We start from the raw sequence: 14,461 nt of genomic DNA, 5'->3' as shown, positions 1-14,461 counted from the left end.
TTTCTGAATAGATTGATTGCCTAATCTTCTCTCCTTTTGTTTATTTTATTTTATTTTACTATGTTTCTTTTTTCTGTTTTCTTTGTTGGTAATAGCAGTTTTTCCATTTTTTCAATTTTTTTTATTGCTGAACTAAACATGAAACATTCTGGTAGCATGGACAGAAATTTCAAGAAGAAATCTCCTTGTGTGACATGTTTCTCTGAAAAGAAGTCTTACCGTGCAAGATTGAAAATGTCTGCTTTCAGATAACTTGGACATTTTTAACTACAGCTTTTCATGAGGTCTGTGACCAAACATTGCAAAGAAATACATACAAACAAACAAAACGTACAAAAATATAATAGTCAAGGTTGGAGGTGTGTAGCAGCCCCCCTCCCCCCCCAAAAAAAAATAAGAACACCAAACCTGTTAGATCGTTCCTCTGAATATAACACCTCACATAAAATGTTTAGTAACTTGATGAAACTTTAGGTGAAAAGAACAGAAGATGAATACAAACACACACACAAACACACACACCAATGATAGTAACCTTCAAACAGTAGCAGATACAAAGGCATTATTACTGTACGTTTAACTTACATTAGTTTTCATGCAACCTCTGGTAACTGACATGCAACGAGTTACAGTGTAGCATGCAGTTACTTGCGGTGGGGGTGTTGGTGGGAGGGGAGGGATGTTATTAGTTACCCATCTTCTCCATGCAATGCAAAGAAAATTTGGCAGGCCCCATTCTTTTTAAATTAAAGTGAGGATGTTAGTTTTTTTTTTTAATTGAAAGAGTGACAAGTTGTGATGAGTGTTTAGTTTTGACCATATAAGATTTTTTTGATATTAGTGTAGCCATGTTTTTAAAGCACTTGATTATCTAACCTGGTCTCCTTCGAGCGCCACAAGCTTTTGGTACTCCTTGTAGAACGCCGAATCGGCTGGAACTCCGCCGGTCTTGGGTAAGGAAAGAAGCCTGCTGGCGTCTTCGCCGGCTGGTGTGGAACGCCCCGACGTGTAACCGCTGCTACAGGTGTCCCCATTTGGCGAGAGGGCATCCTCACGATAGTTATAGTCCCCTCTGGAGACGCCCTCGGGATTGCCGTCGTCGTCGATATTTAGAGAGTGAGGTCTCTGTCGCCTGGATGGTCCCGATGCATCGCTCTCCTCTACCCCCACATTTTCGTCCTCTTTGTTTAACTCAAGAGGTTTGGCTTCAGAAAGTTTGCTATTAGTCATTCCTAGATCAAACGATTTGGACTGCCCCTGTCGTTTTCGGCGTTCCTCGTACTTTTGGAGGCTCTGTAGAGGCTTCTCGTCCAGTGTTACTACTTTTTCTTTTTCTTTCTCTTCCAATTCAACTTGACCTTGCCACTTGTTCTTGACCGGTCTCTTGACCCTCAAAGCAGCGAGCACTTGCTGTCTTTCTTCTTCTGCCTTCGATAATTTCTGGGGCGAGTCTCCCACGGTAGCGGATCGTTTGTGGAAACCTTGCTGTCGCCTCTCCGACCCAGTCGGGCTCAGAAGGGAATCCTCCTTGATTTCATAGACCTCTACTTTTTGGCTAAGTGGAGGTGTCTTCCTCACAAATTCAGAAGGAGAGTTTCCCTGGGCGGGCGAGATGGGACCTTCTCTCCTTACGACACCTAATGGAGACGACGGATCCAAATCGCTCGCGGACGACGTCACAGAAGGACCGGTGTTTTCGACTTTTGTACTATCGGAAGTCATCTGGAGGGAGGAGAATCCGATATGAGTTTGACCCTCGACGGGTGGAGGGGGTGTCGAAAAATTGTCCTCTTCGACTATGGCCTGTACCATGGGCTCTGCTCTGTACAAATCTGTCTCTTCCTGAACTTTGGGAATATCATTTGAAATAGAAGATTGAAGACTTACCGAGGATCCAGAAGATATGGAGAGGTCTGAGGTGATCGAGCTGGGACCCACCTCATCGGGTTTTATCGACGATTCTGTCGTTTCCGGAGCCACTTCTGGGCCAGATTCCGGGACGGGTAGGATTAAGTCCACAGGGGGAGCGTTCCAGCCACGGGGTACTCCTATTGAAGTACGCCTCCATTTGGCGTCCTTCGACAATTGTGACGAAGGCCTAAACTTCACTGGCCCAAATTTCTTATACCCTGTGTGCGTTGACTCACTTTCACGGTCTTTATCCGAATGGTCGTCGTTTCTTTGTGCATCTGCATAACTGAAGTTCCCAGCGGTAAATTGCCCCGATGGGACTGACCATCTTTTAGTGCGAGTTTCTTTGCCTTCGTTTGCAATTTGCTCTTTCGGCGAGGTTGTACCCCCCGACCTATTTGAATCGTCCACAACATCAGGTGTGTCCTTTTCCCCTACCTTGGCCGTTATGTTCAACTCTAGGTTACAATTTTGATCCATTTCTGCATTTTTCGACCAATCCAAATCCGCACTCACAGCCTTTTCTTCGTCAAACTTTGACTCTTCACTTATTTCTGACATCTTAGATTCTACTACTATTTGATCATCTCCCGACAGTTTCTTCACAACCGTCTGGTCTGTTTCCAGCAATTCCTCGCTATTCTGTTCAGGCCCCGGTTCGAAATCACCATGTCCTTTTCCCACAGAAACCTGTTCAATCGCATGACTCAAGACTTGATCCACAAAATTGACAACGGTCTCTTCCACGAGAGGGTTTCCCAAATCTTTCTCTCCCTCTGAGCTTCCTTTGGGTTCTGTCATGCCTGGCTCTCCTAACTTGTTGTTTTGATCTAATTCCTCCTGATCAAGGTCCAATAACTCACTTTCTTTTGAGTCACATTCCTGAAATACTTGCAACTGATTACCAGCATTCATGCTGTGGGATATTTCTCCTCCTTCTCCTTCTTTTTGTTCCTTTTCAGTGATTTCCAAGCTCTCTTCTTTGTTTGCGTGTGCTTCCAGGAGTTGCTCGCTGAGTTGTGAAGAAGTCATCACTTGTTCACCATTGGGGGCAGCCTCTTCCACTGCCACTGAATGAGTAACCGTAGCAACCGTCAATTTGTCACTCTGTGTAATATCCTCCATAATTGCAATGTCTTCTTTCACAGGCAACTGTAAATCTACGTCCAACGTTGCTGCTTTGCTGTTACTTCCCTGTACCTCTTCCCCTTCGATAAAGGCTGTATCTTTCTGATTATCACAGGTTGATCCGTTAAACTCCAATTTGAAATCTATGTTCGTTTGTCTACCCTCACCTGCTGTATCGGTTTCAATCTGTTGGTTAATGCCAAGTACTCCAGCCGTGGTCTGATCGCCATGAATCATTCCTTGACTATTTGGGGGGCTGAACTGTCCGGGCGGAGGCGGCGAGGTCATGCCTTCGGTGTCAACATCCGGCCCTTCCTCCTTGTCGATTCTCGAAATATTTGGTATAGATTTGTCTAAATCATTGTGTGCATCTGTTTGATTTGTGTTTATATTGTGGTAAGACAGAATGATGTTTGTTCCCGATATTATTCTCTGTTCGTCGACGTTATCAGTCGGTACTTGTTTGTGTTTGGTGGTGCAAGGTTCAAGTGTATCCAATGTTTGTTCTGTGTCGTCAACTATGTGGTCTGGCCCTACTACCGAGGTGTCACTGTTACCTAACCACGAGGAGGGTTTATGATACTCCAGTGCATGATGAACATTTACTAGCCCTACATTACCATCATGATCAACCACATCACCATCAACGACCAGACCCCCCTCCTCCTGCTCTAGGGTCTGGTCAGAATTACTTGTGCTTACCAATTGACTATCTTCTACCTCTGGGGATGCTAATCCTTCGTCTTGCGACAGGGCTACCTCTGGTTCCTTCTCTGATTCCACCTGTCCATCATCCTTTCCGGGCTCCTCGGTTCCGTCTCCTTCATTTTCCAGAGCCTTGTCGGCGTCCTGGCTTCCGTAACCCTCCGACGAATCTTCCTTTTCATCGTCAACAACAGCGCCCTCTACTTCATTATTACCACTACCTTTGTTTTCCTCTCCCTCCTCCTCCTCCTCCTTCTGTTGCAGCTCCTGTGACATTTCGCCTTCTTTCCCGGGTCCAAGACCACCTTCTTTCGATTGGTCGTCACCAGTCGTCGGCCCCGCCCCATATTCATCTGGAGGGAATTCGTCCTCTCGCGTCTGTGTCTGGGTGTCCAGAGAGACGTTCATACTGTCGTTGTCGTCGTCGTCACCGTTCACCATTACCTCGGTGCCCTCGTCGCGTAATTTAACTGCTTCTTTTCGATCTATAATGGGTGCTATCGTGTCCCCATTGACTTCAGTAGTTTCAGGCGGTAGATTTTGTTCCCCCGTTTCCTGAGTAGCACCACCTTCACCTTCCATCTTTTCCTACAAATACAGAAAGAAAGTGAAACACTGTAAGTTTCCAAAGTGGTGGCAAACATCTTTTTGGTCATTTACTATTTGAAAGGATGTTTTATTTCTTTTCCCATGTGCATCAAAACTATTGCACACACACATAACAAGCACTTGCTTCAGTTTAAATATAAATTACAACACTAATATATCATTTATGTTCTCATCACTCCTACTCTCCCCTCCTCCTTGCTTCACCCCTCCTGTCCCTCTCCTATCTTCCTGTTCCTCTCCTCACAGTTGAATATTTATGCTCTTTGTCCGGTGGACTGAGCGAAGTATTGAAGAGAATTTGTTGAGACAAGTGTTACTCAATTTCATGCATTGAGTGATCATCACAGTTGCCTGGTGATCGCTCAACGCACAAAACTATGAATCCCAACTGCTAGTGTTCCACTAATCTCAACTAATTCTCACCTGTATATAGATAGAATATAGTTTATACAATATAGTATATAATAATATATAGTATATAATATAGTATATAGTTTATAGTATATATAGTTTATAGTATATATATATATATACAGTACTTATATTTAGTATTTATATTTAAATATGTATAATTTCATATCAGTGACACTACATTCATGAGTCATGTCAGAAGTATGTCACATAAACTGGGCATAGATCACAAAAACAAACTATAAATCAGGGCATATGTTTATAGCAACTCTTGAAATGTTTTGATAACAAAAGAATTGATGAATTGCCTGGAATTTGAAACACCCTACAAGAAAGATAAACCTGAAAGACAAATATGTTGTAATGAACAAAGAAAGTGACTTAATGAAACAATTTGAGGTTGCAAGACTCTCAGAGAGAAAAGATTTGTTTTTTATCTTAGTTGAAACAGAATCATCAGGTTAAAAAAAAAAAAAAAGTTTCAAAAAAAGAATCCTCAAAGTCAAATTTGATGAGGGAAACTCACTGTGCATTATTTCAGGATTTTTGAGGTCCTTTTGAGACTTACAGATGCTTACAGGTGTACCAACACTTTTTTACCATGATTTTACACCACATCTAGGGTACAGAGTTTACACAACGTTTAGTTAAACTAAAGGATCATGAATTAAACTAATGCAAGATACATCATTCTTTGTGTACCAGCTACTGTAGGATATGGATATTATTCCTACTCACTAACACTCCTTTTCTCCCCACCTGACTGAACTTAAAACACACACTCACGCACTGCAGTTTTTACCTATATTCTTGATCAACAACATACAGTAATTTCATACCTCCACTTTCTGTTTGTCATGTTCAATAGATTTCTTGCTATTGCAAAATATCATTAAAATTGCTAAAATTGCGATTCTTTTCCACTTCCAGGACAAACTGTGATAACATAAACACTTTACTGTGTCAACACTACTCACGGAGATGAAAGATGACGCTTCCAGTGTTATTTTATGATACTTTTAACAGTCAAGTAGAGAATTCTCCAATCTTCAGGTTTGAAGTACAAAAGCAATCAAAGAATGTTGTACAAACAGACTCTGAACTTAAAGGTGGACAGCTCTAATACATTACTGTACCTAGAAAAGTCATAAACCGTTTAGATTTAGTATACAGCCACTCACTGCAGTACTAAAGGACATTTAAGTACATGGTTCAGCCACCATATGTGAGGAAGGATGGTCGGGGGAAGGGAGTTGGTTGGGGACAGGGTTTGGCCCATCAATCCAACCTTTAAACATGCAACACATAAATGCTAAATGAGACAAACCGACTTGCCTTTAAGCCAGCAAATTTCCAGATAAAATTTATTGATTTCAATCAGGGAAGTAAAATAGCAAACTGCCTGCTTGAATCAAGTATACGAGCACTTCAAAATGAGCATGAAGGCAAACTCTATTGAAGTACCCACTTGATTAGAGATGAATTAATCAAGTCCTGAATGGTTTTGATCATTTTTTTTGTTTGCTAGCAGACTAAGTTTCTTTCTCTTCCATATGCAGTAGAAAGAAAAACAGGAAATATAAAAGTGTCCCTTTAGACAGACACCTGTGTGTTGGGAGTGGGGGGGGGGGGAAGGGTGCAGTGCTAAAATGTTACCAACTATTGTAGGTCAGGTAGACTAAGTGCATACGTAGAATGGGGACAGGTTAGAGAGGAGTGAAGTGAATACTGTACATTCAGTGTTGTTTTGTTTCCATATGCACAAAGTATAAAAGTGACACAACAGGGATCACATTCAGATTTACTCACCTTTGTTTACCTCATTTCTATCAGCTATCTCTGTCTCAATTTTTGTATTTTTTTGTGTCTTTTTCTGCTAGTTTGATTTGTATGCTCAAATGGCAAGAAACCTTAGACAAATGTAGCAGCAGCAGCCTATAGCAGGCACTTATGTCTCTCAACATAAACTACTGCTGAATTTGTTTATACAAACTTGATGGATTTATAAACAACAAACTGATGACGCTATAGCCTATAGCCGTACATGGAAATCATCTACTGCGGAATTCTGATGAATGCATCAGCAGACATACGCAAATATCAATACGATCATATATAAGAGATTTTTTTTTTAAGTCTATTTTGAGCGGTATATATCGCTGCAAATTGATACCAAAAATCCCATAACACTTAATGTACAGTACCTTCTGAGGTTTATAAATGGAGTGCTGACTGAACCTCATAACTTGCCAAATAACCTTTAGATCCCTCACAAAGAAATGACATGAGCCAATATATATACTGCGGCTACAAAATGGTCACACCCCCTCCCCCCTCCCCCTCTTCTGGGAAATTTCTATTTCTTTCATTCCTTGCTCCTCTCCAACTCCTCTGGCCTGTCACATGCATTTTAGCTGATACATTGTCCCATGATACAGTATGGCCATGTATGCTTGAGATTGACTCAAATTTCAGCATGGTGCTTTACGTAGTGTTTGCACGGGTTATCCGGGTACCCGGGTACCCGCCCGACGCAATACTACCCGGTTCCTAATTTATTACCCGAATCCTACGAAAAGTGTGATTTAATTTTTTTTTTTTTTGCAAATCTACGGTTAGGCAGATTTCCCATTGACTTAGTGTGGTGTTAGGCTAAAATATGTGGTCGAAGATAACAGCAATAACGAAGGTACCCGCCCGACGCGATTCTACCCGGTTCCTAATTTATTACCCGAATCCTACGCAAAGTGTGATTTAAAAAAAAATTGGAAATATACGGTTAGGCAGATTTCCCATTGACTTAGTGTGGTGTTAGGCTACCATGTGGTTGAAGATAACAGCAATAACGAAAGTATTCCATGGATATCTTATAACTGCGTCACAATTTCAGCTAATAAACAAATGGCTATGCTAGATTACCCCATTGACTTATTGTGGTGTTAGGCAACCATGTGGTCGAACGTAACAGCAATAATGAATGTGTTCCATGGCTATCTTATAACTGCGTCACAATTTCAGCGAATAGACAGATGGTTAGGCTTTGCTAGATTTCTCATGCATTGACTTAGTGTGGTGTTAGGCTATCATGTGGAAGAAATTATTATTTATTCATTCGTTTATTTCATAAAAGGAAAGGCTGACAAGGAATTTGACGACATGTTTATGGATTATAAACGGGATAACTAAAAAATAATAATAGCAAGTGGCTTTTTACTAATCGTGTATTCCAAATGCGATCAAATTGCGCGAATCGCGTAATCTCGCGGCTAATGTGAACCCTGGGCTTGCATAACAGATAGTAGTAGTAACAACTGAGCTAAAGTAAAGGGATATAGACCGGCAGCCCAGGGCACTTTGATCAAACGAACGAGGTACCAATATCTGAGTATTGGAACATTTGTGGAAAAACCCAGTATATCCAAAAGTGGATGTCTGCCGTGGTCGCTCTGCTGCATGTGGCCCCTGGGGCCGGTTAAAGGGGGCCCAAAAATGCATCTGATCAAACGAACGAGGTACCACTCGATACCAATGTCAACTTAATGCATGAATGCCACATAGTACTGAATGGCCCATGCCAGACAAAGTTTCTGCTGCAAAGGGCCCGCCAGACGCCCAAGAAGGGCCCCTAAAAAAATGCATCTGATCAAACGAACGAGGTACCACTTGAAACCAATGTCAACTTAATGCATGAATGCCACAAAGTACTGAATGGCCTATGCCAGACAAATTTTCTGCTGCTAAGGGCCCGCCAGACGCCCCCAAATATGGCCCAAATGCCCATTAGCGTAGCATTGACCCAGATTAAATATGCAAGGTACCACTCAAAACCGGTTTGGAATGTTCGGGTTGATCTTACAGACTATGGAAATCATCATGCCAGACAAATTTTCTGCTACAAAGGGCCCGCCAGACGCCCCAAAAGGGCCCATAAAAATGCATTTGATCAAACGAACGAGGTACCACTTGAAACCAATGTCAACTTAATGCATGGATGCGACAAAGTACTGAATGACCCATGCCAGACAGATTTTCTGCTGCCAAGGGCCCGCCAGACGCCCCCAAATATGGCCCAAATGCCCATTAGCGCAGCATTGACCCAGATTAAATATGCAAGGTACCACTCAAAACCGGTTTGGAATGCTCGGGTTGATCTTACAGACTATGGAAATCATCATGCCAGACAAATTTTCTGCTACAAAGGGCCCGCCAGACGCCCCAAAAGGGCCCATAAAATGCATTTGATCAAACGAACTAGGTACCACTTGAAACCAATGTCAACTTAATGCATGGATGCCACAAAGTACTGAATGGCCTATGCCAGAAAATTTTCTACTGCTAAGGGCCCGCCAGACGCCCCCAAATATGGCCCAAAATGCCCATTATCGTATCATTGACCCAGATTAAATATGCAAGGTACCACTCAAAACCGGTTTGGAACCACAAAAAAACAATATTAAATGCAAAGGTACTTTCTACAGAGTAAAGAACTGCCAATGCAAGACAAATTTTCTTCTGCATAGGTCCCACCAGATAGAAAGAATAGGTGGCCCAATGTGGCCCTATATATGGGCCTAAAGAATTGGATATATGTGCCTTGTAACATGACATTTCAAGCTCATGGTTATATTGTTTCCAGCATAAATTGGAGTTACTGTACACAAGACCAGTGTTTTATCTTATTTAGCTATTCGCTGCTCTAAGCAAAATAAAGATAACACTTTCACCTAAGCCTCTAAATATTTTGGGATTTGCTGGCCTGGGCAAAAATTACAAGTCCCCACATTATAATTCTAACACTCTGAGGAAGAGTCTTGCCTGGCTTGGATCCACATAACTACGGTTGGAAGAGCAAGAATGGGTGCTACAGCCCTGACTGGTTTGAGGGACCGGCTCTCCCAGATCATCTATTCCAAGAGGGGGAACTGAGCGAAGATTTTCAAAGTAGCCGACCAGACGTGGCTTCCGAGTTTGATGCCGATGATTCAAGTACTGAACCATTTTGGAGTGATGACTGCGACAATGAAACATAGATTTGAGCTTCCAATGTCTTTTTAGAATCAAGTTCATGGGAATACTTAATTTTCATAAACTTACTAATGATTCTTTTGAGATCTGTCTGAATGGCAAATGCAGTGTCTTTTTACATCACACACTCCAGTGTTTAATCACTGTCAAGAGACATGAATTCTCAGTTCTTATACTTCGAACCTAACATGTGTGTCATGTTCAGAGTAATCACATAGTGATCTTTTGTTACTATCTTTGCCAATTATGATTTTAGTACATTTTAAACTAGCAAGATGACATGACTTTCTTGAAAGGTAAAAGATTCCTTCATAGATGAAAACAAAAACCCTCATCTAGCATTCATATTTCTGAAAAATGGATGCCACATCTATTTGTTGGACTTGTTACAAGCTATTCGAATTGAATTAGTGTAATGATGGAAGTTCTAAAAGACCAAGATGGAGTAATATAGGCCAATTACTCATTTTATATTTTGTATCAAGGAATGGAGTCATACGTGGTGATATCAGTATTTGTTTGTTCAATCTTAGCATTTTAAGTCCTTTAAAGAGTGTACCTAGCAAAAAGATACATATACATTTATATGCTTCAATTATGTATCTTTCAAAAACCATATTGGACAGTTTCAACCCAAACCTTTATCGTTAAGTACACGTTATAAAGCATTTTCACCATTGTTTGATAATTGTTTCTTTGTCTGAGCTTAAGAAACAAAACAATCTCTTTTGTTCGACTACATGTATGCCTTAAGATGACACTTAAGCGTTCTTTCTCAAGATTTTAAACTTTGTAGATTTACAATGCTAACGTAAACACAGTGTTTCAAGATACAAAATGATTTTGGGTTTCTTATTTACAATACATAAACTGATTTTAATCTGCTCCAGTGTTTCCAGCGAAACAAAGTAACTGCCAAGTTAAACACTGCTCACGATACAAAGTAATGACTGGATAAAAGAATAAAGAATGGATAAAAGGAAAAAGAATGGATTTGAGAATGCATTATAACTGTCAGGATCTCCCTCAAAGACTGAGTTCGCGTCATTTTTGTTTTGCTCAATGAAATGTTCAGTAATTGATACACCTACTAGTATACTAATCTCATTATTCCATTGGCCTATGTAGCGGGAAGGAATTTGAATAATTCAGGATGTTCTTGATTGTTAAAGATTGGTTTCTTGTGGTATCTTAACTATTTAAACTGTATAATTTTTTTTACATGTGGTGGGCACTTTGCAGAAGAAAATTTGTATTGTATTGGCATTTCTTTACTCTGTGGAATGCTACAAATGTCATGTCACAAGGCACATATAGTCTGCATCGATATACAATTCATTAGGCCCATATAGGGCCGCATTGGGCCACCTATACTTTCCATCAAGTGGGACCTATGCAGAAGAAAATTTGTCTTGCATCGGCAGTTCTTTACTCTGTGGAAAGTACCTTTGCATTTAATATTGTTTTTGTGTGGTTCCAAACCGGTTTTGAGTGGTACCTTGCATATTTAATCTGGGTCAATGATACGATAATGGGCATTTTGGGCCATATTTGGGGGCGTCTGGCGGGCCCTTAGCAGTAGAAAATTTTCTGGCATAGGCCATTCAGTACTTTGTGGCATCCATGCATTAAGTTGACATTGGTTTTGTGTGGTACCAACTATGATTGATCATGGCCCATTTGGGGGCCCTCTTTTAGTGTGTCTGTTAGCCCGTTTGTAGCAGAAAATTTGTCTGGCATGATGATTTCCATAGTCTGTAAGATCAACCCGAACATTCCAAACCGATTTTGAGTGGTACCTTGCATATTTAATCTGGGTCAATGCTACGCTAACGGGCATTTGGGCCATATCTGGGGGCGTCTGGCGGGCCCTTAGCAGCAGAAAATTTGTCTGGCATGGGCCATTCGATACTTTTTGGCATTCATGCATTAAGTTGACATTGGTTTCAAGTGGTACCTCGTTCGTTTGATCAAATGCATTTTTATGGGCCCTTTTGGGGCGTCAGGCGGGCCCTTTGTAGCAGAAAATTTGTCTGGCATGATGATTTCCATAGTCTGTAAGATCAACACGAACATTCCAAACCGGTTTTGAGTGGTACCTTGCATATTTAATCTGGGTCAATGCTACGCTAATGGGCATTTGGGCCATATTTGGGGGCGTCTGGCGGGCCCTTAGCAGCAGAAAATTTGTCTGGCATAGGCCATTCAGTACTTTGTGGCATTCATGCATTAAGTTGACATTGTTTTCAAGTGGTACCTCGTTCGTTTGATCAGATGCATTTTTTTTAGGGGCCCTTCTTGGGCGTCTGGCGGGCCCTTTGCAGCAGAAAATTTGTCTGGCATGGGCCATTCAGTACTATGTGGCATTCATGCATTAAGTTGACATTGGTTTCGAGTGGTACCTCGTTCGTTTGATCAGATGCATTTTTGGGCCCCCTTTAACCGGCCCCAGGGGCCACATGCAGCAGAGCGACCACGGCAGACATCCACTTTTGTATATACTGGGTTTTTCCACAAATGTTCCAATACTCAGATATTGGTACCTCGTTCGTTTGATCAAAGTGCACTGGGCTGCCGGTCTAATATTTTATGGTATGATCCAATAGACGTGGAGAGCTAGCATAAGCAGCGGCGGCAGTGCGATGTTAACAACATAACTACAAATTAGTAGTAATGTTAATTATATTAAGTAATTAAAAAGTTTATGACAGAAAAAAAGCAAATAGAAATTATTGAGGAAGGTTTTATACCTTACCTTACACATACGTTTTTGAACATGAAAACATTGTCAGTAGAGAAAATTATTCATTTATTATAGCATCTAATATGTAATTTCTTGAAAATCGTGATACACGAGGGTAAACAATTTTTCCCCGGGTACCCGGGTACCCGACGGGTAACGGCTCTCGGGTACCCGGTTCCCGATTTTTGGACCCGTGTAAACACTAGCTTTACGACATTCGTCTACAAATTCGTCTGTCTATCTGTCTACTTAAATATGTCCTTATTATAGTCTGTTCGTTCCATTTCTACCTCAGAAGAAGATCCTGCTAAAAACAAAATGTTAGGAGCTCTAATTTTGATAGTTTTATTTAGTACTTAGTTACTATACCGTGCACAGGCTTTTGTAATACAGAACCAGTTTGCTAACAATCCTTAGCTTCATCTCTCTCTCACTCTTTCTCTTTGATGTAAGTTAAATGAATTGTTGCTTTTTTTCTTCAAACAAATTTATCCATTTTCCATACTATTCTACTGTATACATTTTAACATGTTTATGAATTTGAAATCTTTCCCTTATTAAAATTCGCCAGTTGTCGCTTCTTTTAAAACACAGTCCAAGGTTACCCTGTATGTATGTAGCTACTATACCTTTCTCACACGATAACGCGCCAGACAACAACGCTCTGAATTACGTGTACTATGAAGACTCAAATCAGCGCATAGTTTAACAAATGCATGAACAAACATATGTACTGTACAGTGTGCTATGTCTACATGTACAACATACACAGGTTCACAAAGTGAATATTACTTGATGTTGCCAACATGTCATATGTTAACGAATAACAAACAGAGGTGGCAAATTTAATACATTTAGGGCATAGGTCTAAATTCTGAAACTTGTGTGCAGGTATTCTTCTAGAATAAAAATTTTTAGCTCATTTATATCCTTGAGGTATGGTTAAGATAGCATACCACAATTCCACTGAGGTAAGAAAGAAAAAAAAACACTAACACATTATATTACCAGGTAACCAGGGTGTGTCAGAATGTAAGATGTCTGCATTTCTCTGGAAATGCAGTACTGTATGTGGGTTTGCATTTAATGATTTTTGTTGAATTAAACTCTTTAATCTCCATGTTAGGCTCTCAAAGTAGAAACACCCAAAGTTAAAAGGGTTTAAAATATATGTCTCAAATAGAGACATTCTTGAGGCTATTATTGCACAAAGTGATACAGTACCTACAGTACTATAACCCGACACCACTTACTTTAGAGGAATATATTTGTACCACATATTATTACAGCACAAAAGAGGTAGCTTTAAAGGAGAGAGGCAAAAGGAGATGGGAGGAGTGGTGAGGGAGAGGAGAGGAGAGGGATTGTGAGGGAGAGGGAGGGGTGGTGAGGGAGAGGAGAGGAGAGGGATTGTGAGGGAGAGGGAGGGGTGGTGAGGGAGAGGGAGAGGAGAGGAGAGGGATTGTGAGGGAGAGGGAGGGGTGGTGAGGGAGAGGAGAGGAGAGGGATTGTGAGGGAGAGGGAGGGGTGGTGAGGGAGAGGAGAGGAGAGGGATTGTGAGGGAGAGGGAGGGGTGGTGAGAGAGAGGGAGCGGAGAGGGATTGTGAGGGAGAGGGAGGGGTGGTGAGGGAGAGGAGAGGAGAGGGATTGTGAGGGAGAGGGGAGGGGTGGTGGGGTGAGAGGAGAGGACTTTTGAGAGAGAAGGGGAGGGATAACAGTAGAAAAGGTAGTATTTCTTCCAGCATGATGAATTATAGACAGGTAGCTAGGCATGAATTGGGTATGTTCATCCTATTTTGCCCAGCAGAGGGAAGGTGATACAGCAATCCAATTGCTATGACCTCCTTTTATGGGAAGAGGGGGGAGGGGGAATGGGGGAGGAGGAGGATCAGGCAAATATGTAGACATTACAGCTGTAATAAACTCCAT

The 14,461-nt window shown here is 41.3% G+C and overlaps 1 protein-coding gene across 1 annotated transcript in view; it reads right to left on the bottom strand.

Annotated features, from left to right (window-relative positions):
• LOC139981236 (uncharacterized) overlaps positions 1-14,461 on the bottom strand; it is a 69,753-nt gene that overhangs the window by 17,562 nt on the left and 37,730 nt on the right. Inside the window, exon 4 of the mRNA XM_071993466.1 lies at positions 877-4,332. Coding sequence (XP_071849567.1) covers positions 877-4,332 — 3,456 coding nt within the window. The remainder of the gene's footprint in view (positions 1-876; positions 4,333-14,461) is intronic.

This window comes from Apostichopus japonicus, chromosome 2, assembly GCF_037975245.1.
Source record: "Apostichopus japonicus isolate 1M-3 chromosome 2, ASM3797524v1, whole genome shotgun sequence".
Taxonomy (NCBI): domain Eukaryota; kingdom Metazoa; phylum Echinodermata; class Holothuroidea; order Aspidochirotida; family Stichopodidae; genus Apostichopus; species Apostichopus japonicus.
This window is presented reverse-complemented; position numbering and strand designations above follow the sequence as displayed.